At 44.1% G+C, this 27,885-nt stretch overlaps 1 protein-coding gene across 1 annotated transcript; it reads left to right on the top strand.

The window, feature by feature from the left end:
* On the top strand, positions 1-27,651 carry LOC133973053 (potassium channel subfamily K member 2-like). The gene is made up of 7 exons (XM_062410680.1): positions 1-403; positions 1,906-2,219; positions 14,111-14,228; positions 18,930-19,090; positions 22,076-22,280; positions 24,384-24,535; positions 25,962-27,651. Coding segments are annotated over exons 1-7 (1,296 nt in total). The 5' UTR covers positions 1-402; the 3' UTR covers positions 26,307-27,651.
* The last annotated feature ends 234 nt before the right edge of the window (positions 27,652-27,885 follow it).

The raw sequence follows: 27,885 nt of genomic DNA, 5'->3' as shown, positions 1-27,885 counted from the left end.
GCGTGCAGCAGATCCAGCGTGTGTCACACTGGATGATGCGCCTCCTCTGAACCGCTGCGCTCCTGCGTGACGCTCCCGCACCGTCCAGGGCGCGATGCTTCCACACACCTGGCTGGATTGCGCGGAGGCCATTTGTTCCACCCGCTGCTCCCTTTACTCCGAGTCGTAGCGCGTCTTGTGCTGGGAACGAGATGTCCGGGATGTATTTTCTCCGGAGATTGTAAGGAAAAAAAAAAGTGGAGGAGAAGGAGAAGCTCTCTGAGACCATGTGGAGGAGAGAGGACGCGTCCCTTGGTTCGAGCCCCGGAGGCAGGAAAAGACTCTGAGAGGATCTTTCTATTTTATTATTTCTGCGCTTTCTTGGATAAAAGATGCTTCGATAGAGAGAAGGGATGGTAGAGAAGTAAGTGCCTCAACAACTATTTGGAATTCAGCACTGGAATAATGAAATGTGCCCCTTCAATAGAAACCTCAGGTTATTTGGGAGTTCATTGAAGAGGAATGTGGCTTTTTTCATCCTCTTGCTCAAATTAATCTCTTCCTGATAGTTTTATTATAATTTCTCAGTCTTGTTTCTTACACGGATGAGGCCTAATTTCTCATTTAAAACCGCAGTAACGGTAATGCAACTCCACAAATATCATATCAAATACATTCCTATTCGATGCTTTAGATGCGCATGATGGTTTCAGCTCATTATTCGGACTGAGCCTCTCCATAAGTTGTTTACGGTAAAATACTGGCCATCGGGAGCTGATGGGTTGATTATGTAATTCTATCAAGTGAAGCAAGCTGTTGGGAAACAGGACAGAGATAAAGACTGTTCCATTTTTCATGAGCCTCCAGGCAGTCACGGTGTTTATTTACCAAAAAGCAATAAAAAATGTTTTATCACAATAGTATTACGGTTTCGGTCTTGTAGGGAGACATGTGCTCCATTAATATATGTGTAGTGAAATGATGTTAAGGTTGGGATCATCCATTCCACCAGAATATACAAACTTAACACCTGAGAAGGCAGAGAGGAGCATGCATTCAAGGAGAAGTCAAGATTCCCATTGTTAGATCGAGCTCATACCGATGTGCCTGTTGATGTCAGTGTTGGAGAAGTGCAGCTGCTCTATGTGGAGTTGTGCTCACACTGCATTGAACGCTGTGTGAATCAAACCAGCAGCTCTATAGCTCCTGCAGATCGTTGCATGTTGTGGCGAGGTGCTGCTCTACTGCCTTATTGCAGGAGCAGGTATATGAGAGGTGAGAGGAATTGGCTGCACAGTAATGATACAGACGCAGTGAGCACGTATACATTAACATCTCAGATGAGGGCTGGGTGCTGCTATCCCTTTTTTTAAATTTTCGTTTTTAAGTTGACAGTCGGTATATTTATTACGAATCATTCATATTATATTTTGATAATTATTGGATGTGTTTCGTACCCTGACTCTGCTAATATGTGTGACTGAAAATCGTTTCCTCTCCTTTATTTTGAAGGGGAGGACATTCAAAAAAGCTATGGCTGCATTGTAATAATCAAGCACAATGTTTAAAGGTCAGTGATGAATCAACTTCCTTTAGATAGTTTTTAAATCACAATATATGTGATAATTCTCTTTAATAGAGCAGAAATGGAAGTTTTGCAACCTCAGTTGGACAAACTGGAAACTGGGAAGGGGATTTTCCATCATACTCTTTAGACCAGTTAATTGATTAATCGAGAAAATTCTCATCAGAATTGACAGTGAAAAATGATTCTTTCCTGCAACGTTGTGAGACCGTGAAAAGGTTGCTGTGATTAATCTGGCAAGACAATAGTGATTTGGTAAAAACCATAGTGATGTGATGAATGAGTGAGTCTATTATTATGGAAATAAATCGACTCCACATTAATCAGTTCCGTCCTTGCAGTGGCTGCACCTGACCTTCTTGACCCCAACTCTGCCGCCCACAACTCCAAGCATCGCTTGTCCTTCTCGGGCCATCCTGTGGTGCTGAACCTTCCGGAGGATGAGTGCGACACCCGGTTTACAGTCATGAGGTGGAAAACCGTGTCAGCGATCTTCTTCCTGGTGGTGCTCTACCTGATAATCGGGGCGACGGTGTTCCGGGCTCTTGAGCAGCCGCATGAGAGCTACCAGAAACTGGCCATACTCGCAGAAAAACTGGACTTCCTGGCCACGCACGCCTGCGTCAACTCCTCCGAGTTGGAGGATCTGGTGAAGGTAGGTGATTGTGTTCATGTCTCTTCTGAAGGATGATTGAAGAAATACTGTAGGTTATGTTTTCACCCCTGTCCATTTCTTTGCTGGTTTGTTCGTTGGAAGAAAGATAAATGGTAAATGGATTTGTATTTATATAGCACTTTTCTAGTCTTGATGACCACTCAAAGCGCTTTACACTACAGTTTCACATTCACACACACATTCATACAGTGCATCTACTTGCAGCACTTTTGTTATACTATGGGGGCAATTCAGGGTTCAGCATCTTGCCCAAGGACACTTCGGCATGCAGATGGTTCAGACTGGGGATCGAACCACCGACCTTCAGGTTGGAGGACGACCACTCTACCCCTCAGCCACAGCCGCCCACACAAAAGCATCCTGATGGATTACCACAGAACTTGGCGGAAGGATGCAGTTTGGGTCAGGAGAGAACTCAATAAGTATTATTGTGGAACCAGATCAGCGAGCGGATCTAGGGTTTATTTAAATCACTTTCTTTAGCATTACCAAATAATAAAGACATGCCTAAATTGGTCCATTTGTAAAAAAGTAAATGTGGCCCTTTTTGGCAAACATGTGGTGCTCCTGGCAAAGTGTAATCTGGATGTGGATCTAAAGTGGTCCATGTGGTAAATAGTGAATATGGCCCAAATAGCACCACCTATAGGACCTTTGCTTGACATACGGCATTGCTATGGCTTACTTTCTGGCCGCCCAAGTTCCATCATTCCATGTGGTATATGAGCGGGATGACAGTGAGACAGTGCGGGCGAGATCCGCGCCAAAACTATTTCCCTATGTGGGAGGGGACTGATTTCTATGAGTGTGTGCAATAAGGTGCAGCTCGAATGAATGTTAGGGGACCTTGGCGGAGATATATGTTCTGCTGTTTTCTATTTATTATGTTTTTATACAATTTTCTAAACAGAAAGACAAAGAGAACACAATAGGTTGGAATCAGTGTGTAGACAGCTTTACCCTCTCTAACCCTGAGCCTTGTGGACACACTCGCTTTGAGTAAAGTGCTGCCAGAGCTTCAGCCTGATTTTCATGCTGTTGAAGAATCAAAGACAAAGACTTTATACATATTTATTTCGTGATGCCGGAGGCGGTTTCATAAAAAAAAGAGAAAGAAGAAAGTGTTTTTCCTGTCATGATTTGACATCCCACTTCCTGTTTGATCACAATACCTGTCATATACCCTCTTTTAGCACCGAATGAACAAATTTAATTAAAATAAACTCGCGCTGAATCTAAAGACAGAACGTGAAATCCATTCTTTCAACATTAATTATTTTTCAATTGCAAAACCAAGAATAAAACTCCACTATGACTATCAGAGATGAGAGAGGAGTCTCCTAATGAAAGAGATCTACTGGTGTAATGGCTTTTCCTGTATTGATTATTGGATCTCATCACCAATCAAACTTGTCAGGTTTGATTTGCAGCTTTTCCTCCTGAGGACTCCAGTTGACATGTCGGACTTGTTGATGATGATTACTGTTCTAATGTGGCAGAGCTAAACGGTCTTTAAATCCTTGTGGTTTATCTGTTCTAGCAGCAGAGGGGCGTCCCAGTCACATACTGCATCCCAGTGCCAAAGCATCCTCACGCTCTCTGTTGTCTAACTTTTATTCACATTTATAATGAAAGGTATTGATAAATTTCCGTGGACATGAGACTGATATTTACATCCATACATTAGATGTTTGAGGTTGAATTAGATGCCACATGTGAAAGCTCTGTTTTCTTGTCCACTGGGATGACATTCAGTGAAATGAGCTCATGTAGATTGTGACCATGTTAAAACTCACCCCAACTGACAATTGTGTGCTTTTAATTGCCTACTATTAAATCTCTGTATCTAAAGGGGGCTGTGTTTGATTGAGATGGGATTAAGCTTTGAGAGGCTGAGTATATGTCAGAAGACGGTGTCGATTTCTTTCCTGAGATCAGATTGACTGTTAGATAATGTTCTCTTGTCAGAGGGGACTTAATGACTGTGGATCTCTGGACAGATGAATTTAATGGTCTCTTCCAATCAAAACCCCTTTTAAATCCATTGGTTCATTTCATTAATACAGCACAACAACGTTTCTTGTGAGGAACTACAGCAAATAATACACACGCTCATGCTGCTCATTATTCTTTTTCATTATTTGATACTATAATCAGTCGTTATCTTTTTTGTTAACCTTGGCAGCGCTTTAATTGGACTAGCACAGTTCCCATAATGCTTTCCATCGCTTCAGCTGGTGGTGCAAACATTTTACATGGTAGAGATTAATTGAGTTGGAGGCAGTAACAGTATCAGCAGCTGAGTCCTGGGTTATAAAGACCAGTGCTCTTTGTTTACTGCACCACTTTCTTTTTTAGCAACCCTCGCACCGCAGCTCCAGGGATTACAATATCGGTCTGTGTTTTCACCGCAGGAGCTTTCCCCAGGAACTGGGAACCTTTGCAGGAACTTTGTGTTTCCAATGCATGGACCAGTGTCCAGTTGCAGGGAAAGTTCCTGAAGTAGGATTGCATCTAGATACTTTCCACCAAACAAGAACTTTCTCTTTCTTTTTACCCCACACAAAGTCTCAGCTCAAGGCATAAGAAAGCACTGGGACTTTTTGGGTGGGGCTTGCGCTATAGAACCCTGATTTGCCAACTAGTCAAGTGTTTAGTTCACCTGGTTAATCACTGCAATGGCTCACAAAACCATTTTCCTGATTTAATTTGAGAATCTCAGGTGTTTTCAGATCACTGTGTTGTGAGTACTCGTCTGTTTTCCGAATAGCATCAGCTCAAATTCAATCTCTCTACTTTTTGTCTATTTATATTCAAGGATATCATCTGCTCTGAAACAGATGGCCGAAAGTGTGCTTGTGCCCTTGTAAGACCCGTAATAATGACTGCAAACTGTCCTCTGTCCTCTCCTCGACTCCTTCTGTTAATGACCTTTCTGCTGAATCAGAATGTGTCATTACAGTTTCCAGAAGGAAAGAAAAAAACACTACACACTGGCTCTCTCTGCAAAAATAACAGCAGTGAAGAACATAATGTTGCCTTAATGTCATTAGGTATTAGGATTATGAGCCTGTTTTTAAAAGAACAACACTAACAAAGAAACTGCTGACTGGCGTTTTTCTAGACAAAAGCTCGACCGAACTAGGTCTCTTCTGTTCTTCTTCTATTGTGTCCCCCAATCACTGTTTCTTAATTATTGATACAAACACACACACGCACACACACATCATCCTTTGTATTCTCTTGCTGATCGAAATCCAATACAGCTGAGTATTGTTGAGAGATGTCCTCTCAAAGGAGTAATTTAAAAAAGAAGTGAGTGATGTCAAAAAGCTCAGACTTTTCTATCTCTCCCTGTTTGTTGTGCTCAGCTCGGACACAGCCAGCGTGGTCGTTACATTATCCTGTCTTATCAATTATTTTGGCCGTGGTTAGTTTGCATGCAACTCTGTGCCAAACCACTGAATTAATATGGCTGCTTTGGCTGGAAAACAAAGGGGCTGACTGAGCCATGATTATTTCAGAGGAAGATAGGAGCCAGTGTTTCAGAAGTCTATCTTTGAACTGTCTCCTTTATTGTATTTGGGAATTATGAGAGATGAAACTGACAACAAACATGCTTAATTGTTGAATAATTCACCTTTGTACAAAACGTACCTTTTATCTGTGGATATATTTATTTCCTCTGTGTCAAACCTAATCAGTTTTGTCCATTGGGGGGTCTCAATTTGTATGGACCTCATTTCCTCATACCAGTAGCTATTGGTATATCAGAGAAATATATTGCTTACTACGTAGCAGAAACAGTTGCCTATATTTTGTTCTTTAACAACCCTGAAGAAAACATATTTGTTTGCTCGTCCATAAGGAAACATTATACGAACACGTCCAGTGAAGCATTTGAAAACTGTTGGTTGAGTCCTAACGAAAAAGGACCAATCAGGAAAGGAATTTGCTTCATGGTTTCCAAACATCTGTTTCTACCCGTCCATACCACAACACAGTCTCAGAGTTTTCAAACTAAAATGGGGCCAGGAGGCCATCCAAGCTTCTCTGTTTCACCTGCTTGAAAACTCTGAAATAGTGTGGACATAAATTATGCAACAGTGATGTGTTTTAAAAGCTTAACAATGTCAAATGAGGGTAAACGTTGTAAAACATAAAACTAAAACAATGGACTAGAAGACGCTAAAACGCTTTGTTGAGCTGAGTAAAACTGCACCCCCGGGTGATAATTCTCTGCAAGCCCCTTCTTATAAAAAACTGTTAACAGGAGTTATTTGAGTACCATAAATAAAATATCTCATCTACATGGATTTTAAAAAATGAAGAATATCTGTATGGTTTGATATCACTGAGGGTAGTTCAACCTTATCACCAGACAGAAAGGTTCAGTCACGACATATCTGCAATGTCAACATTTCTGAATTTCTCTCTTCCTACAAGATGTGTGTATATGGTTAAGATCAGGGAAAGACATAAACCTCTGCGCCCTACACACTGTTCTTTTTGCTTGTGTTAGCTTGTGCAGGGACGCGACACAGATTACAACATCACACTGTTCAACCGTATTGTGGCAAGACAAGGAAAGGCAGAGACGCAGGTACTGTTTACTGTCGTTTATTCAGTAGCTAGGAAGAACAAGCACATGTTCCCCATACGGGAAGTATATATAGCTACAGCCTCTAACATTACCCATCAACCCACTGGGTGAGAGGACACACCCATGAGTGCACGCCACACAGCCCCCCCCCGAACACCCAGAGGGAAAAAAATGGGACAACAGTCAGTACCTGTCAGGGGGTTTAACGAGGCGGCCACAACGGCTACGCCGACCCCCGTCCGCAAATGCAGGGGTGGAACAGGCAGAAGGGACATCATTCACAACAGGCACAGGATCAGGAGGCACAACTGGAGAAAACAACACAGGGGTCTTAGAAGGGGGGCGACCACGACGGGGAACCCGGGCCGGTAGCACCTCTTCGCCAGCCAACAGATGAGCTGGCTTAAGCCTGTCTAACGAAACGCGCTCCCTGCGCCCGCCCATGTCCAGAATGAAACTTTTAGAACCCGCCTCCAACACTCTAAACGGGCCGTCATACGGGGGCTGGAGGGGAAACCGGTGAGCATCGTGACGCACGAAAACAAACCGAGTGGTCGCGAGATCCGTTGGCACGAAAGACCGAGGAGAAAAATGATGCACGGGCACCGGTGCACAAGCGGCCTGTGACGCAGGACGCGCAACAGGAACCGGAAAGGGGGCCGAGCTCTGAGGCAGAAACTCCCCTGGGACGCGGAGCGGCTGACCGAGCACCAACTCCGCAGGCGAGGCATCCAGGTCAGCCTTAGGAGCCGAGCGCAACCCGAGCATCACCCACGGCAACCGATCCAACCAATTTGCATCTGAGAGCGCAGCCCTCAATGACGCCTTAAGCGACCGGTGAAAACGTTCACACAAACCGTTAGCCTGGGGGTGGTAGGCAGTGGTACGGTGAACCTGTGTGCCCAAAGACTTTGCTAGCGCCGACCAGAGATCCGAAATGAACTGCGGGCCTCTGTCAGAGGTGATATCAGACGGTGCACCAAAACGTGAGACCCAAGCTGAAAGAAAAGCGCGTGCCACGTCCGCAGATGTCGTGGAAGACAGAGGAACCGCCTCTGGCCACCTAGTGGTCCGATCTACCATGGTAAGGAGATGTGTAAAACCCTGGGAAGGGGGAAGAGGCCCCACAAGGTCGATATGCACATGATCAAAACGCTTGGCCGGAATCAAAAATGGCTCGAGGGGCGCCCTAGTGTGCTGGTGAACTTTTGCGCGCTGACACGCCACACATGTGGCCGCCCACTCTTTGACCTCTTTGCGAAGGCCAGGCCACACAAACTTCGAAGACACCAACTTCACCGACGCCCGGACACCCGGATGAGAAAGAGAGTGCACCATATCAAAGACCCGACGGCGCCAAGCAACCGGCACCACCGGGCGGGGGCGGCCCGTGGAGACGTCGCAAAGGAGGGCAGGCCCACCATTTTGCACCACTACCTCCTCCAGCTCCAGACCGGTACTCGCAGCTCTCAGTGCAACGATACCCGGGTCCCCAGGTTGGTCGGCAGCCAGTGCTGAAAAATCAACCCCAAGATGCACAGGGCACACCAGCACCCGTGACAGGCAGTCTGCCACCGGGTTCGCTTTACCCGCCACATGTTGGATGTCTGTTGTGAATTCGGAGATCGCAGCTAGATGGCGCTGCTGGCGAGCAGACCATGGCTCTGTCACCTTCGCCATAGCAAACGTCAATGGTTTGTGGTCAACATAGGCTGTGAAAGGGCGGCCTTCGAGCAGGAAACGGAAATGACGCGTAGCCAGGTACAACGCTAACAGTTCCCGGTCAAACACGCTGTATTTTCGCTCACTGTCTCGCAAACCGCGGCTAAAAAATGCAAGGGGCTGCCACGCACCCGCAACACGCTGTTCAACAACTGCACCTACAGCCACATCCGAAGCATCGGTCGTGAGGGCGATAGGCGCCCGAGACGCGGGGTGCGCCAGAAGCGCCGCGTTAGCCAGGGCAGTCTTAGCCCCCTCAAAAGCCTGGATCCTCACAGGGGTCCAGTCAACCTGGTCCTTAGCTTTCTTAAGCTTCAAAGCACCATACAACGGTTGCAGGAGTTGGGCCGCACGAGGCAAGAAACGATTGTAAAAGTTTACCATGCCCAAAAACTCCTGCAGCGACCTGACCGAGACTGGACGGGGAAAATCCGCAACTGCATGCACCTTCGAGGGCAAAGGAACCGCACCCTGCGACGAAATGCGATGGCCCAAAAAGTCTATGACAGACAGCCCAAACTGGCACTTGGCTGTGTTCACAATGAGACCATGCCCATCAAGGCGCTGGAAAACCTGCCTAAGGTGCGATAAATGCTCATCAACCGACGGGCTGGCCACCAAGATGTCGTCCAAATAGACGAAAACAAACGCGAGGTCACGTAGCACCGAGTCCATCAAGCGCTGAAATGTCTGCGCTGCGCCTTTAAGGCCGAACGGCATTCGCAGGAACTCGAAAAGACCAAACGGTGTAATGACTGCAGTCTTGGGCACGTCCTCTGCCCGCACAGGCACCTGATGATAACCTCGCACCAAATCGATTTTAGAAAAAATTGTCATGCCCGCCAGACGAATTGAAAAATCCTGAACATGCGGAATGGGATAACGGTCATGGGCCGTAATGTTATTTAAACGGCGGAAGTCACCGCACGGCCGCCAAGACCCGTCCGCCTTGGGCACCATGTGGAGCGGCGAAGCCCACGGGCTGTTGGACCGCCTAACGATCCCCAAACGCTCCATGGTAGCAAACTCCTCCTTCGCGGTGGCTAACTTCACGGTGTCGAGGCGACGCGAACGTGCGAAAACGGGCGTACCCGCAGTGGGAATGAAATGTTCCACGCCGTGTTTAGTAACCGCGGCAGAAAATGCGGGCGTTGTCAGCGAAGGAAATTCCGCCAGTAAGCGCTGGAAGACATCCTTTGACGCCGCGAAATTAGCATGTGTTAACGGCCCGGGCCCCCCTGTCTGACACGGAAAAGACGCAAAAGATACAGCATCAATGAGCCTGCGATTAGTTACATCCACTAACAACCCATTAGTGCACAGAAAATCTGCTCCGATAATAGGAACCGTAATGGAGGCTACAACAAAGTCACACAGAAATTTGCGTCCATTGAAACACACAGTCACAGACTTGGTACCAAACGTCTCTATAGCCGAACCGTTAGCCGCTGTCAGACGCGGACCACTGCCACAGGCCGAGAGGTCCGTAGCTGCCGGAGGGAGAAGGCTCTTCTGCGAGCCGGAGTCCACCAGGAACTGATTACCTGATATGGAGTCATAAACGAACAGCAACTCCTCTTGATCGCCAGCGCCCACGGCTGCTACCGAGCGCCGGCTCTTCCGTTTCCCGGTGCCTCGAACGCGCACGGAGGAACACAGCGGCGCGCCTTGCTGCCGAAGCGCTGATGGAAGAAACACAGCTGTCCGCGCTGTCTGCGGGTGGAAACTGCAGCCGTCAATGCCGGAACCTCGTTCTCCAACGTCGGCTGCGAGGACTCCACGGCCACACTCTGCACGGAGACGTTCCTCGAAGTCAGCAGGATCCGGTCCGCCTGCTCAGCCAATCCACGGAAGTCGCCGGCTGCCAAGCAAGAAGAGTTGGCGAGGGCTGCGCGCACCTGCAGCGGGAGCTGGCGCAGAAAGATGTGCGGGAACAGGAAACCATCATCCTCGGAGCCCAGCAACGACAGCATCTCGTCCATCAGGTCCACTGCCGAACCATCGCCCAAACCGGGAAGCGACAGTAGCTTGTCCGCTCTCTCCGCGGCTGACAAGCTGTAGCGCCGGAGGAGAAGCTGCTTGAGGGCGGAGTACTTTCCGCGCTGCGGCGGGGCTCGCAGGAGCTGCATCACGCGCCGGGTGGACTGCTGGTCCAAAGCCGCAACCACCAAAAAATACCTGGAGTCGTCTGCCGTTACTCCTCGCAGATGGAAAAGAGCCTCGACGTGCAAAAACCACGGCGCCGGGTCATTCTGCCAAAACTCCGGCAGTTTAACGTGCTCCGCGGAGCTGGTCGGTCGCGGAAGCTGCGGCGCCATGGACGTTGAGGAGACACGGTCCGCGGGCGCCGGGGAAGAAAATACGTCCTCCCCCGATGAGGAAGGGACACCATCCTCCTCTACCTCGAACATGTTCAAAAAACGGGGTCACCAATGTGGCAAGACAAGGAAAGGCAGAGACGCAGGTACTGTTTACTGTCGTTTATTCAGTAGCTAGGAAGAACAAGCACATGTTCCCCATACGGGAAGTATATATAGCTACAGCCTCTAACATTACCCATCAACCCACTGGGTGAGAGGACACACCCATGAGTGCACGCCACAGTATCAGCCTTTATCGCTCCACCTATTGACCCATCATGTCACAATCACCTTGTGTCATAACATCGGGGCCCTCTCCCTCGGTTTCCAATCCATTATTCGTCCATTTACACACTCGACCTGTTTGGCCTTATGACGCTCAACAGTCATAGGTTAATGAGAGCTCTCCCAGTTTCACCAAGGAAGATGGATCATTGCAAAACACACCCTGATATCGCAGTGGTCATAAAGTGTGTGTGTGTGTGTGTGTGTGTGTGCACAGACTCCGGCTCAAGAGGACTGTGTTTAGTGTTATATACCACATCCTTATTATTTCTTCTCTGCTCCTGAAGGTTTATTGATATTAAATATAAATATTGCGGATGCAGGTTTTAAAGCACGTTAGACCTAAATAATTTTTTACTGGTCTCGAGTGGGAAAAAATATCAATACAATACAGAGGGGAATAAAAGCTTTAGTCCAGTATTCCTCTGCAATTTATTAACATAATCTCAGTGCAGCTGCTCCTCTGAGATCTGAGCTTTCCGCTCAGTAGTGATACTGAGAATCCAATCACACAACCCCCCTTTGTCTTTCTGCAGTGGAACTGCACTGAGGGAGCTGAAAACTCCAGTGAGAGCCGGCTAACACAACATTCAGGGAAATTGACCATCTAGTGCTCATGGGTTTTAACTCTAGCACGGCACATATTGCCTCTTGGGAAGATTTACCACTCAACATTCGTAGCACTTTCTCAGACAGTGGGTCATTTATTTCAGGCAGAGGTGGACCAACAGACTGGCTGACACAGGTTCATTGAAAAACTGAGGCATTTGATGTTTTATATGTAATATCATGCTGAAAATCACCCACTCCTCTTCATTATTTATTTTTAATAAGTATAAAAAAATGCTAAGTTTCGAGGTATAAATACTCAGAGTTTGTACCAGTACAATTCATATAGATGTGAACATGTTTCAATCACCTTCACTATTTGATTTGACTAATTTTGTCAGGAAGGATCAGCACAAGGCTACTTTTTAAAAGATTGGATTTAGTTCACTCAGAAATACCAAAACGCTAATTAAGTAGATAACTGGGCTAATTTAAAGAGGCCACAAAACAACTGACCTGACAAATCAGCCAACGGGGGGAGACATATAACCTGGCTGATTGGACCATTAAGAAACAATGAGGGGGGGAAAAAATTATAAACAAATAAAACTTCATACAAAGAAACCCCATGACCCCCAATGCTGATGCAACACTTGGTCTTGTCCAACGGGTGCAGCAGACACGGTAACTCAACAACTAAGGAAGCTGAATGAATTCATCAAATAAGGACGAAACAGAGTCAAGTAAATGTGAGAACACAATGTAGAGTCAAAAACACAGCAATAAACAAGATTTATAGTCAAAAATATTGAAACTATAAACCTGAAACTCTATCCATATTGATGTGTGGTGAGACAGAGAGAACTTTACTATTTACTGTAACTGTGTGACTTCAGATATCACGAGTTGACATAGCCAATAAATAAATGTCTTCACGTTATTTAAACAATCCTATCGCAAACATTTGAAGTCAAGTTTACATTTTTTGTGTGGGATAAGCAGCACATCGGAGGCAAAAAGTTCCTCTATTTTCACTCTACTGAAGAGACGAGGCTCGTGGGCTCAGCAACGCCTCAGGTTCTTTGGCAAATGCAACTCGGCTAACATGTTTGTTTTATTTCTGTGATGCAAACCCCTTTAACACATGGAGAAGCCGTTGTTGCGGATGTTGTGTTACAATTGTGGTTCAAAATGCTTAATTTAGTCAAGGAACCACTATTAGTGGTGTTACATCAGAACATTTGTATCGAACGCTGCAGTACAATAATCTAGCTGCTGATCCTCCAGTCTGCGTCTGAGCCTCAGCTCCTTATGTCTGTGTTTAGGTGTCAGTGGGCGTGAGAGTCTGTGCAGTGGTGTGTGCTGCCTCCAGCTGTTGGCTTTACTCCTCTCCTGTCATGTGAGCTCAGCCCCTGAGTGGGGAAACAAGTTGCTGTTTTCTTTCCTGTGCGTACCTCTGGTTTTTCATGCTCGTAAAAATACCCTTCAAGGTCGTTGCTAAAAAAGGAGTCCAGGGTTATTTTGTCTTGGTATAAAAAAAATCATATCTCTCAGCCAGTGTTTGGGGTCGTTTTACGTCTATGCAACATTTTCTATAGGACCAAACAAATGTTCCACTTTGACATGGTATATCTGATCATGCTGGTGTTATTGTAGATTCCATTGAACACAAGGCTGTCTTATGCAAACTCATGCAAACCTATGAGGCACTATTACATCTGGAACCAAACAGTGTGACTCTAGTGCCTTTGCAGGTTTCAGACCGATGCCGTTGTCATTTCCCTGTACATCACCTGAGTTGCATGAATAGAAATGGTGCATGTCCAAAAATGTGGGTGTTCTGAATTTTGAACAAAAATCCGGATCCATAACTCTCTGATAAATTAACTTCAGCCTTAAATACAAGATACAAGATAGATACCAGATACATTTATTTATCCCAAACACATGCACAGACACACTCATGCAATTGAGGGACATTTGGTCTGGTGCAGAACACACAGAGCAGTGGGCAGCCATGGACTGCGCAAATGTAAATGTGACTTTTGTTTAAGCAGACGAAATATGCAAATGTTAACAACTCTGTTTACCACTTAGTTTTATCGCTAAGAATAAAACTGGTATGTAAAATATCTCTTGCATTTTCTGAAGGTGAAATATGCTCCCCATTGTTCCTCACATATCTTAATTGGTTTTGGTTGGATATGTTTCTTGGCTGACTCTTATTCCCTAGGAAAATTGGATGCACACCGCTGGTTTTTCTCATGTTCCTTCAGCCTTACATCACCGTCCCTCTGAGAGACAGACTGAGTGCTAACTTTTTCTTTGGTCTCTTTTCTTTTCCATTCCAGCAAGTGGTTTCTGCAGTTCGAGCGGGTGTGAACCCATCGGGAAATCCATCCAATCAGACGAGCCTCTGGGACCTCAGTTCCTCTTTCTTCTTTGCTGGAACTGTTATCACCACCATCGGTAAGAAAAAGCAATTTCTTACTTTTGAGCAACTCCTTTTTTCCTCCTTATCTCTTCGTCGACTCCTGTTAACACTTTTTGTTGGGACAGAGGGTATTTTTGACTCAACATAGCTCTGGCATAACAAAATCACACCTATTTTACAGATTGCTTCTTATTGCACCAGGAGACTATATTTCACTCGCGTCAACACGTTCCTTTGCACTTCCTACTGCTTTAACCAAAACTGTCTGGAAATATTGTTCTCAGCAACAATAGAAATGTGTTTTCATCTGAGAGATATAAAGTCTGTCTGGCCAAATACCCAGACTTGCAAACAGGAACATAAAGGTCCAAGTGTTGTAAGTGAAGTTGTCGATAACGTAGTCTGTTGATTCTTCAGTTCGAGTTCTGCCTTCTGTGTGGAGTCTCACAGAATTTTGAATAAACAGCTGAACAGAGCAGCTTCCTGGTTCATCTGTCGGTGACTCGATTACTGCAGTTCACTCTTACAGTTTCAGATAGAAAAGCTGCAAACAGACAGGTTATAGAATGGCCGCTCCACTGTAGAGAGGATGATAACTAGAGGGGCTTTTAAAGAGTCCACACTTCCCCCAAGGCCAGCTCGCTTTCTCTGTGTGTTATTGATCAGGCAAGATCCGCACATTCCACCCCTCCTCAATGTGTCATGGAAATTGGTTTTGTAGATTTTGAGCTATCCCACCTTGACAGACGGAGAAACACAACCTGCTTGATGGAGGTTACGTTGATAACTGGATGCACAGGCTGATATTCTGTTCATGTAGAGTCAATGTGGAAGATGAGGCAGCAGTGAGACAGGTGTGTTTCTCTGAAACTGTCACATTGAACAGGAGCTGCAGCTTGAAGGGATCTGACACTATAATTTGAATATGATCGTGAGGGTCCTGTCCTCATTCAGTCTTAAGGACTTCTTCTCCATGCTCCTTTTTTACACAATTACTCACTCTGTCACATCCAGCTGCAAGAGCTCACCGATCACACCGACACACACACACACACACACACACACACACACACACACACACCGACACACACACACACAGCTTGTCTGACAGCCCCTCTGGCTCTTCCAGTCGGACCTTGACAAATTGGTGTGTGTTTTAAGAGGGCTGCTGGGCTCTATTTCACATCTCTAGCATCCTGTCAGAGCTCAGCCTCCATTTGTTAAATGTAATACCTTCCTTTACGAAAATAGGACTTTACTCTCTGGTTCAAAAATTTGTTTACCTACTTTTTTAAATGATCTGATTTTGTACTTTGTAACCCCCAAAAAACATTTGCAAATTTCTACATTTTGCCGCGCTGCATTAACTGTGTGCTTGTTCCTTTGCTCGCCAGTAAATGATTAATTAGCAAAGGCAATAATGTTACAGCTTTGCAATAAAATATGTCGTCTTTAAGCAAATCACGTGAAGGCAGAGTGTATTTTAACTTCTGTACTACTAACCCTGTATGGAAGTGATGATGTTGTTGTAAAGCCTGGCTCAGGTTAAACCCTTTTAAAAACATATAAAAACAGAGAATAATACTCATAAGTGAAGAAAAAAAAATCCATTTCTGAATGTAATAATACATGATGATTAATTCCTTTAAGACCTTTTTACGTTTCTCTGTTTTACTTACAGAATTTTCAATCGTGAAATATTGCCTGATTGTTTAAATTGTAGTTAGCTGCTGTTTTGGAGCAGCAAAGAAATGATTTCTGGGCGAAATAAAATTGTAGTTTTATCTGAAAGACAGTTGTATACTTATTATTATGTATTTTCTGCGACATTTATGATGCTGGTTTTCGATATCGGAACATCTCTCACCTGAGAATCAACAAATGTACTTTCTGTCGTTCACAGGTGCTGCTGTGTTTTACATCTTGTTTTCGACATAAGGCAGGTTTACTGAGGGTTGACTAAAGATTCAAGGATGATGTTTACCCATAATGTGCACTGCGGCAGTTTATCTAAAAAAAACAACAACACAGCCCTCAGCCATATTTTACTCTGTGTGTGAAACAAGACAAAGGTTGCAAGGTGAAAGTGCACAGAAATGGAAAGCAGCTTGTTAGCATACTAGGCATATCTCTGTGAAATCACCATAATCGTGTCTGATCGGTACAAAATGTTCTGATGCTGCTGTGTAACAAAATCACATTTCACAGAACAGATTCCTGAAGTCTCTGTGCGAATTCCTTGACAGTGATCATCGACCAACACAATAATGTCAGTTTGCTTCTATTCACCAAGCTTGACTTAATTCCTTAGATCCTTAACATTGTGATTTGGGGCGTTTAAAAAAATATTTACCAAGTTCCCCCGGAAATAATTAACGGATCTTGACGATTCAGGCATATTTATTGGACTGGTATCTGTAAGTGTGTGTAATTTAGTGCGGTTTAATTGAATTCAAAGGGACTGTTGGGTCTTGGCCAAGGTACCCCCCCCCCCCCTCTCCTCTTTTACCTAACTCACAACTCATTGCCTCTCCTGTCTCCCTCCCTCCCTCCCTCCCTCCTGCTGGCAGTAAAGGTTACTTACTGCACTTCATCATGTGGGACCCCTGAGTTATGTCTCAGCAATTCCTGCTGAGTATAGATCACAAACAGGTCTTTACGGATAATGATTATAACTCACTTTTCTAAAACTGTCCCACTTGGACAGTGCAGACCGGTTTTATTTTTAATCTTCGGTCCGTATATTTTCATGCATTTTTAAATGAATCTGTACTTTCCATACCCCTTTTCACCGGACATGTTTTCATACTTAATGTTCATTTCAGTCTTTTTTACTTTATCATTAATATTTTAGCAGGACAGGGCAACTAATTGTTTTCCTAATCGAATTCACACATAATAAAGTTCCCCTAATGAGCACCACATTTCCCCTTCATCGTGTGAAAATGATACTTTTGGTGTTTGTAAGTTGCTTTGCATCACTGATATTGTTATATAATTCAGTGCAGCTTCTGATTCTACATTTTGTTATGCAGAGACAGCTGGGGGTGCTAAGTCAAATAATCAGGAATCCCGTGTGTTATCGATCGAGTCGTGAAACTAGTGGGACTTGATCGACGAGTCTTCTCATATTAACCTCACTGCAGAGTGAGACTGTGAGGTCATTAGGAGGCCGCCTGCAGCTCCCGTCCTCAGACTGATGACTGCAAGAATAAGTAGAAGTGGATGGAGTGTGCGTAATTCAGATGCCTTATGAAACGTTAAATAATACAGCTCCTGCAGTCAGGTTTATGTACAGTGAGGTATAGGTCCTGGGTTTTGTTTACCAGGACATGGACCTGTCTTCGCCCTGGGTGCTTTTTATAGCTGCATATGATTGTGGGTTTGGAGATGAAAGGCAGTGAAGCAGTGATGGATCTGTGTGTGTGTGTGTGTGTCTATGTACAGCCTATTGTGTCTTTTCATTTTCGTTTGTTCCTTTTTTTAGTTTTCATTTTTGCTTAGAACTGAGTGTGAATTATAAAGTGTTGGCTGACTCAGACCTCCGTCTCTCTTCTAATGAAATTCCTCGAAGCGGTTTTTAGATTGACGTATTCACAGATGAGCTCTGTGAGGAGTTTAGTTTAAACTCGTATCATCTTCTCCCGGCTTTGATGAAATTATAATGTACATCAATGGTAAATTAACTGTATTTACATGGGCACATTCTCACACACACACACACACACACACACACACACACACACTCACACTCACACAATATTTAGATTTCCATATCACACACTTCTCACCCATTGTCGGCACAGCCGTCAGGGGCGATTAGGGTTCAGTATCTTGCCCAAGGACACTCATGAATGCTGACTGAAGGAGCTGTGGACAAACCTCTTTTCCTCCTGAGCCACAGCTGCCAGTAAAAATCTGTGTTTATACTTTGGAAAACTGTCCTTCACTGCTTTGATACAGGACACTAGCAAAACTTCCTTGCACTTGTAGAGTAAACAAAGCAGTCTCTCTTTTCTCAAGAGCTGAAGGGTGCTTTACATGCAAAGTAAGAAAAATAAGACAATAAAAATTCAGATGGATAGAAAAACACTTTCCTTCTCAAAGAGACTGCAACTAAATCACAAACCCACCCATTTGCTGCTGAAGAGAAACGCAGCATTCTCTGGATATATTTGAAACGTCTAACAGATTTATGCTTCAAGTAAATCACAAGGTAAATGGACTGCATTATATTGTCTACATTTATTTCTACTGTTATCTAGAGGTCACATTCATTTGTTCACACCCTGTTGTCACAGCTGTTTGGTGCTCAGCATCTTGCCTAAGGACAGATCACTATACCAGGGACGTGAACCACAAACCTTCTCATTAGTGATAGACCCGTTATAAAAAATGAAATGTTATCAAAGACCCAAAACGTAGAAATGCTCCTTTGCGACTATTTTTCCAACTTTACATTTGTTGGATTGTACTACAACATAAAACTTCTTAATATTGTTTGTTTATATATATTAAACTTATCATTATCTCTGTGTATATTTATATTTGAATTTTTACTTCTATTATCGTCTTCTTTGTTATCACTGTCTTTTGTATTTGTGTGACCCTGGATTGGGAGGAAGATGGGATAACGTTAGTATACAGATTTGAAGTAGATAAAGAGCGACGCATTTATAAATAATTAAATTTGCCCGATGGATTAATTACCTCTGTCTGTGTCGTCTTCCTCTCAGGGTTTGGGAACATCTCTCCTCACACAGAAGGAGGTCGGATCTTCTGTATAATCTACGCTCTGCTGGGGATCCCCCTGTTTGGATTCCTATTGGCTGGCGTGGGCGACCAGTTGGGGACCATTTTTGGGAAGGGCATCGCCAAAGTGGAGAAGATGATAGTGGTGAGACCTGTTATCGCCTCTGAGTGTTTACCTGTGTGCTATGAGCTGTTTTAATCAGATCCTTTTACAACCAGGTAGGGCGAGGGCAGCTGTAAAAATCGTGTTGCCGGAGAGGTTTCCATAAATTGCCGCGATATCCATTTGTCAAGGTAACGGCTGTGTAGTGGATGATCTTCAGCCATTCAAGAGCAAGATTAGTGTAAACTCTAATTTTTTTATTGAGTTGCCATTTCAACATAGCCCAGGACAGAAAATATAATACACACAGTTTTTTTCAGTAGTGGACGCTCAGTTCAGTAAACAAGTTATTTTATATTCCAAAATCAGCTGTTTCTTTTTCTGCCTTTTTGAACCGAACTTACTCATGAACGTCTGTTTTATGGCAGTGAAATGCACACAGACACGCACACACACACACACACACACACACACACACACCCATGCACAGAGAGAGAGCTCAATGCATCACTCTAAAATAATAATGTTCGTCCTATTAGCCGCATTGCAGGTCACACACTGACCTGTCTAACATACAGGTACATACAGTACAGTGAGAAGGCACCAGTATTCATTATGAGTGTCAATGGACTGTGCAGGAGAGTCTGGGTCATCGTTGGTGATTTGGCTTCTCCTGAAAAACCAATGCAATCAAATGCTTGTGCACAAGTCCGCTATCTGACAGGAACAGGGGCAATCAAGAAGCATCAACCACCAAATAGTAGACCAAGTGCACAAGACTCTAAGGTATAAGCTGATAAATGAAATTGACAGTGCAGCTAATTGTAAAAAATATAATAATGAATCACGTAATCATTACTAACCTTTTCCATATAGAGAACATGCTGTAGAAGAAAAAACAGGCTTCTAGACCATAAAGACATATTTTAAAAGAATTGTTAAAGACTTAGGTTGAGATCCTATGAATGGAAACAGAAAAAGACGGTTATTATCAAGGTATCAAAGGAATGTACATCCTCAGTACCAGGGGACATTTGAGGTAAATGTATGTCGGCTTTTGGGAGCAGTTACAGTTGATTTGAGAGTCGTCAGAACACAGGGTCGGGAACACTGGGACACTGTAATTAGTTTCTGAAAATAACACTGTCGAGTGTGGCTGTGAAGTGGTTTGAATGGATTCCTATAGAGCAGCACGCAACTCAAAAGGGTGAAAAAATGGATTATTCAGTTATATGATGAAGGATTCTAACAGTCCCACGGACATGTTAATGACATCGTGAGTAGCTGTTGACACCTGGAGGTGGCAGTGGGTTATCAGGGCCGTTGCAAATTAGTTTTAATAATGTGTAAAAAGCCAAAACGAGGGGAAATTATCTCATGTTTCTGTGTTAAATCTGACCTCAGTGCACAGCCACGGAGCTGAACCATAGACTGTGCTGTTTATAAAGATGGACGACATTACAGCTCCCCAAAAAGTGAAGCCAGAGGGTCTCAGTCGCCTCCTGGTGGCTGGCTGCAGTATAGGTCGTAAACTCTGTCTCTTCGTGGACAGAGTAGGCCCAGTTACTTGTTGATGTTTGTTCAAATATTCTCTAAAGTTTGGTTACAGTTAGTTATTTGATGCTTTAAAGACTGATTGCATCGCATGATTCACAGCTAAGAGTGACTTGTGATTCGAGCTGGTATCGATGGGACCTCGAAACCGCGGCTCGATCCTCTGATTTGCAACGGTACACACGGCATCGGTGCAACATGGCTGCGTTCGCATTCAGGATATTTGGGCTTAGGGAGGAAGAAACGCATCGTCTATCTTTAAGTAAAGAGATGATGAACCCACTCAGCAATGACACAAAGACGAGAATCCCCTCACCATGTCATTATCGTACCCAGGTTCATTTCTTTTATAGCTTTTGTAGCTTTGTTGCAATGGCTCAAAGTCATTAGACGGCAGCAATGACTCAGGAAACGGGCGAATGAAACCAAATAAAAACTCAACACTACGACTGTTTCCTTGTTGGCCCCGTGGCGTCCCTCCCGGGGGACGAGCTGACAGGTTGGCAGCTTGTTTGAACAACGGAAATTGAGGAGCTGTAGCAGTTGCTGAAATCTCCAAAGTGCAGTGAAGACGCCGCCTGAGATTCCACCTCATTAGTCCCTTTGGAAAACAATACTGTTCCCTCTTCACTTCATCTGCTCCTGGAAACTGTACACTGCGTTTTTTCTACTCCGCCGTGCAGCAAGGACATTAGACATCACAGACTTGAGGCTCTGAGGCCTGTCTGCTCTCCCGTGCTTCCCCCCCATCGGAAGCACCAGGCTTACATAACTCTCATAACTGGGGGGGGGGGGGGGGGGGGGGAAGCAGGAGAGCAGGAGACACGGGGAACCAGCTGAAAGCAGTCACCTCAAGTGGAAGGGCAGCAGAGGGAGCGGCAGCACACAGAGCACAGTAAGTGCAGAATATGTGATGAGAAAGAGGGAGTGCGGGCGTCACCTCTAATGAAAATCATCACAGCTACAGTGGGAGAAGCACAGACTGTAGCTGTGATGCATCCGCTAGTGCACATGCTACTATGACTGCTTGTGAAATATCCGGGTTATTTAATATTCCAGCTAATATTGCGTGGCACGTCAAGTCATGTGCAGCTCGGGTGGGCGAGAAAGTTGTGTGAAATTAACCTGACAGCGGGAGGTTTGAGACGTTAGAAAAGGATTGAATGTATTCCAAGATGGACGTGGGAGGAATCGCAAAGAAAATCAGAGGGAAGTCAGAGAGTGCAGGTCGTGCACTTCAAAGAAATCAGTGAGACCTGTTGATCAAACAGAAGAATGTTCATGTCGATCATTAAGCCGATGCTATTTTAACGAAATACTTAAGAGATTGCTGCCACATTGCGAGGTAGCACAGACCTGTAAGAGCGATTCTCTGCATTCGTGGCCCCTGCACCCCCGTCGAGCGGGTGAATGTCTTCCAAGCATTCCCCTCTCTAGTCTCTCTCATGCTAATTGCTAACTCTTTCCCCACAGAAATGGAAAGTCAGCCAGACGAAGATCCGCGTCTTCTCCACGCTGCTCTTCATCCTGTTCGGGTGCCTCATCTTCGTGGCGCTGCCGGCCGTCATCTTCAAGCACATCGAGGGCTGGAGCACCCTGGAGTCCATCTACTTCGTGGTCATCACCCTCACCACCATCGGCTTCGGGGACTTCGTGGCCGGTGAAAAGGGTCATTTGATTTTCTGCTCTTTGTTTTTCACATGCAGGCCGTCTTTCATCTCTGTGTTTGTTTTTGTGGCTGAGTGATTTCTGGTTGACTGAGTCTGACTCAACAGATGTTCGTCAAAATGATGAAACGACCACAGTCATCCCAGGCAAATCATTTATAATAATAATTTTCAAATCCCGCTCAACAAGAAAAAAAATATTTTTAAAAATGTTGAGATTATTTTTTAATAAAAGTAAAATCCTATAGTATTCATAACAATATATGTGCCAAGACAGAACGATAGGGGAATGGGTATATGTGCTCATTTTGTGTGTGTCTATGTGTGTGTGTACTGTGAGTGAGGTAGTGGTTAATTTTAGCTTGACGTGACCTGTTTGAACTCAATAGCTGAGAGAGCCAGGCATCTCCAGACCAAATCACATTTCAATTTCAATTTCCAAGCCGCCGTTAATGATTGCTGAACAACCCCCCCCCCCCCCCACACACACACACACACACATACACACACACACATAGTAACAAAACATGTGATGCAGCAACAAACACTGTTAATGCAGCAGTTTAATCTTAAAATTACCGTCCTTTTGATTTAATAAGGCAGATCAGTCATCCTGTTGAACCTGCTCCACTTTAGATTAATGGTTGTGATTGGTCCGGCCTGTCTCAGGATGGATGGGAATCTGTCTGAAAGGGACCGGGGGGGGGGGGGGGGGGGGGACCCATGTGCGTGAGCAAATACATACGAGTTCACCAACCGGTCTGGTTTCCAGGCGACAACAAGAGAGGCAGATGGGGGGAAAAAACAGCTAGATTAAATTATCCAGAGAAGACCTAATGATTATAGATTAGATAACGGCAGCTCTGCCAACCCAGGTAGTTGGAGTATATTCATCAGGCTGGACCTGTTAGGTGAACTGGTGCTGTGATGGGTCGTTATCTAACCGCACAGTTAGCAGATGGCCGGTTCTGCTTCATCCCTGCTGATATTTTAAAAATCGATCCATCGGCACCGAGCGTGGGCGGTGACAAGACGACATTCAAGCACACGAAAGGTTATGTTTGCACCTGGAAAGGACTGTTTTTATATATATTTTTCGGTAGATGCAGTATGGACACAAAAATCAATACATATTCCCTAGTCGTTTATCTAAATATCACAGTAAAGGCTGAAATCTGTGTGAGTCAGTACAAACATAACAAGGACCTACTCGCACAATCCATTGCTAATGATCAAACACACCTCAGGGAGCTTTTAACTTTGAGGACAAACTTTCTCCCTTTGACAATGTCTCTAAATTGACCATATAAACCTAAATGTAAACATATATCTTAGAATGTTTTATTCTACAGTGTATGCGCTATTGTGTAAATGTTAACTTGCATATTGGTCCTTGTTTATTGCCAACATTTTTTCTGTTCGTACAAAACGGTCTCACCCAGGGATACAGTAGAAAGATATGACTGTCCTCTTAAATGGGGTATAAAGGAAATGGGGGATACCAAGGCTAACCATGGAAAATTGTTTTACGGTTGTCCGCTGTCTGTCCCTTTGTCGTGAACATGATATCTCAAGAATCCCTTGAGGGAATTTCTTCTAATTTGGTAAAAATTATGAATTGATCAGATTTTGGTGGTATAAGGTTCATGTGAGCTCTCAATTCATGTTTTGCCTCGTGGATGTACTATCTCAGGAACACTTGGACTCACTGATTAACTGATTTGTTTTCAGTGGTGGAAAGTCAAAGGTCAAGGTCACAGTGGCTACAAAAATGTGTTTTGGGCCTCATGAATGTGATAAAACACCAACTTTTCTTCAACTTTTGATCAGTTGTCACTTGGACTCAAAGATTAAGTGTTTATACTTGTGGTCAAAGGTCACAGACATTTAATGAATCTGGAGAGAAAGTTGTGTTGAAATGTGAACACTGAAACTCCACTGGTTGTTGGAGGCACACAACCACACTTTGGTAATTCTAGCTTCCACTGACCCAACTGTATCTTTCAAGCCTTATTTAAAATCTGCTTGTCTTCGTTCTTTCTCCCAGTTGGACATCGTTTGATCAGTAACACTGAACACATGCTCTTTTGATGGATGATGTGACGTCTTGGGTTCTGCAGGTGCCTCAGAGAAAAAACCAGAGTACCTGGACTACTACAAGCCTGTGGTGTGGTTCTGGATCCTGGTGGGCCTGGCGTACTTCGCCGCCGTGCTCAGTATGATCGGGGACTGGTTCCGGGTCATCTCCAAGAAAACTAAGGAGGAGGTACGCGATGCTGTTCATATTATACATGTATGTAGCTTCAATATTATACATGTACTTAGTTTAATATTATACATGTATATAGCCTGTAGCTTTTTATTACTTGTGTATGTTGCACACTGTATATAATAACTTAAGAGACGTATTCCCAATTAATTATAAGGCATAGACTTAAAGGCAGACATCTAATAACTAACTATATCTAATAGAATCAGTTCCAAAAACATCCTCTGTTAATTACTTTCTATTTTTATTCAATACATGGCCTTTGTGATGGATGACAATTCACCTGAAATAATGAATGAACACTCGAGAGTTCTTTCACGGGCTTCGCTAATCGAAGAGCAGCTGAGTCGTGGCTGAAGGCTGAAGGCTGGAGCTGTTAAACATTCCTCTGGTCAAAAATAAATGGATGTTCACAAGACTGAACTTCATACATTTTTGGTACGCTGTTTGCAGGGGGGTTATTCTTTTCCATTAACCTATTCTGTCTGCCATAAAAGAATGCATTAGAAAATAGAGACCAGGATTTTGTGCATGTGTGGTGGCTCATTATTCTCCAAAAAGACAACTCTTTGGCCTTAGTTTTCTTAGAGGTTTTTTTTGTCTCTTCGTGCACATAACTGTTTATGGATGAATGTGTTTTATTTGGTATTCGATAAAAATTCCTGAATATGTCCTCAGGCCGAAGTCTGTAATAACATATCTCTCTTACCATAACTGGTGGTTAACGATTTGTAATTAACATACCAGTATTTTCAGGAGACTCCAATTAAAATTCCGGAACATATCCTCAGACAAAGGTCCAGAGCAAAATGTGACTGGCGTTATGATTTAGTCCGATGTCTATTGAAATACTGGATGTATCTGTTTGTTGTCAAGATGATTATCTGAGTATTAAATTAACGAAAGTATAATGCAATAATATGTTATTATATTCATTGTCAGATCTCACATGAACTGAATTTAAAATGAGTTCTTAGAATATAGAGAAATTAAAAACTGTCTACCTTTCTCTTTTAAGATTAATTTACTTTTTTGTTGTTTTACTTATTCCTGATTCACTGGAGTCGAAGACTTGAAAAGCTGCGTCGTTTAAACGGAGCGTTCACCGAAACATTTTAATTCACTCATTATCTACGCCCCCCATGTATTTTTTGCTGTAAAAAATTTGACAAATCTTAATAATTTCTTGCGGTTTTGAATAAGACGTCATCTGGGACCCCCCCCGGATGAGGATCTCTCTATTAGTGAACCCTGCAGTATTTGATGTGCTCAACAGTACATCGACAGTTTTTCCACCACACACCTCAGGCTTTTTCATTTCCAGGAGACCCACTACTCGTTAGTCTTGACAATTAGTTGGCACCAAACTGGACTTTAACACAAATCACCCTGCAGGCATTGATGTTCAGTCTTCCCTCCGCAGGTCGGGGAGTTTCGGGCTCACGCAGCCGAGTGGACGGCAAACGTGTCGGCAGAGTTCAAAGAGACCCGGCGGCGGCTCAGCGTTGACATCTATGACAAGTTCCAGCGTGCGGCGTCCATCAAGCGCAAGCTGTCATCGGAGCTGGGCATCAACCAGGAACTGACCCCTGGCAAGAGGACGCTGTCGGCCAGCCTGTACGAGGACAGGGAGGGTTACCCCAACTTGACTCTCTCACTCAGCCCTGTCTCGGGGGCCCACACCAGGAACGGCAACCTCTACCTAAACGGCCTCAGCCCGGACTACGCCGACCGGCGGGAGATCGCCATCATCGAAAATCTCAATTGAGGAGCAGAGTAAAAATGAGATTCAGTGAAATGCACAATACAGACTTGCGGTGGAAAGGTACCATGCGTGTTCATCAGCTGAATTGGCTCCAACAACTGAGAGCGTGACTCAAAAATAGACCAATCGTCATCCTCCGTACTTTCATGTGCGTTTTTAATACTTCCGGACAAAATCCTACTGGGTGCAATAGAGTTTCAGAGATTCCATTCATTCAATGGAGTCCAACATCCATGACAACGTGATCAACAAATCCGAAGCGTGTTCTTGACCGGAGTTTCACCGTCTTCTCTGAGCAGGAAGGTATTTAAAGCCCATATTGAGGTCGCCACACACTGAACTTCTTCATCTTCTCGTGTCGCCCTGTCAACACGGACACAAACACATTCACCCAACTTAGAAAAGCAATAGACACACGTGTGCTCATCTCCTGTTCAATCTCCAGTGGCCCTGAAATCTGCATCAGATAAAGAGGACCCATCCGATCGTGGCTTGTTCTTTTTATCTTATTTAAGTTTACAATTCTTCTGACAGTGTGAATTGATATGCCTTGTCAGTCTGCCCTCACTGCAGAGATGAATGTTGACGCTCTCGCTCCTTCACGACTGACATTCAGCTTTTCACCCTAAGGAATAATCCGCTCGTGCCTTACTGAAAACCACACTGAACATGTGAGGATGGTGATGCATGAAAGACTTTGTCCGTCCACTCATACTTGTTATATGTGAGCGCACCAGTAATAAAGTGGGAGCCTTCATGGGGGAAAACGGCATAAAGAAGAAGGGAAATTTGTTTGATCATCCTGAAATCAGATGAACTGTGGCCTCTCTGTCTTGCCGGTGTGTTCTAGGTATTTACTGCCCGTCTTGATGTGCTGAGATAGCTGTGTTAACCACACGGTGCCAGGCTCGCTAATCGAACCCCACTCTCCCCCAAACCAAAGTAATGATCCTGCTTTTCTGACGGACGGATACGAGAGGCCTTCAGCCTCATCAAAGGCATCAGGAGTGCTTTCTGGTTCTTCTCAAGATTTCCTGTCCTGTGGGTTTTTAGAAATTGAAATTGAACCCACTGCTCAGTTTTTGGTGCGTAAACACTTTCTTTTTTTCATGCATGTATCGCACCGTAGCAATGAAAGCTGTGTGGCTGTGAAGCATCTCTTTATCTTCCTGCTTTACATGATGGGGGAGTTTGGTATTACCACTGACATCCATTATATCGTGCCAATACTGAATGTACGCCATCAAACACCTTTATTAATTGTATGTGTATATATATGTGGGAATATACGTGTATATATATATATGTATGTATATATATATATATATACTGTATGTCTGTATATTTGTGTATATACGTGTTTATATGTATATATATATATATATATGTATGTGTGTGTATATATACGTCTGTATATATGTGTATGTGTGTATATATAGGTCTGTATATATGTGTATGAATATATGTATATATACAGTGACACAATTATCAACACAATAGATGTCTTCGATTGGCATTAGATGCAAATGGAGGAGCTGGTTTGAATAAATTCCTCTGCTGCTTCATTTCTGTTGATAAAGAT

This window comes from Platichthys flesus, chromosome 18, assembly GCF_949316205.1.
Source record: "Platichthys flesus chromosome 18, fPlaFle2.1, whole genome shotgun sequence".
NCBI classification, from domain to species: Eukaryota; Metazoa; Chordata; class Actinopteri; order Pleuronectiformes; family Pleuronectidae; genus Platichthys; species Platichthys flesus.
Note: the sequence above shows the minus strand (reverse complement) of the source record. Positions and strands in the feature narration are given on the sequence as shown.

Coding starts and splice junctions, on each gene's coding strand:
- LOC133973053 (XM_062410680.1), top strand. Junction 14,229..18,929: donor AACTGTTATCACCACCATCG/GTAAGAAAAAGC, acceptor TCTTCCTCTCAG/GGTTTGGGAACATCTCTCCT. Junction 19,091..22,075: donor AAGTGGAGAAGATGATAGTG/GTGAGACCTGTT, acceptor CTTTCCCCACAG/AAATGGAAAGTCAGCCAGAC.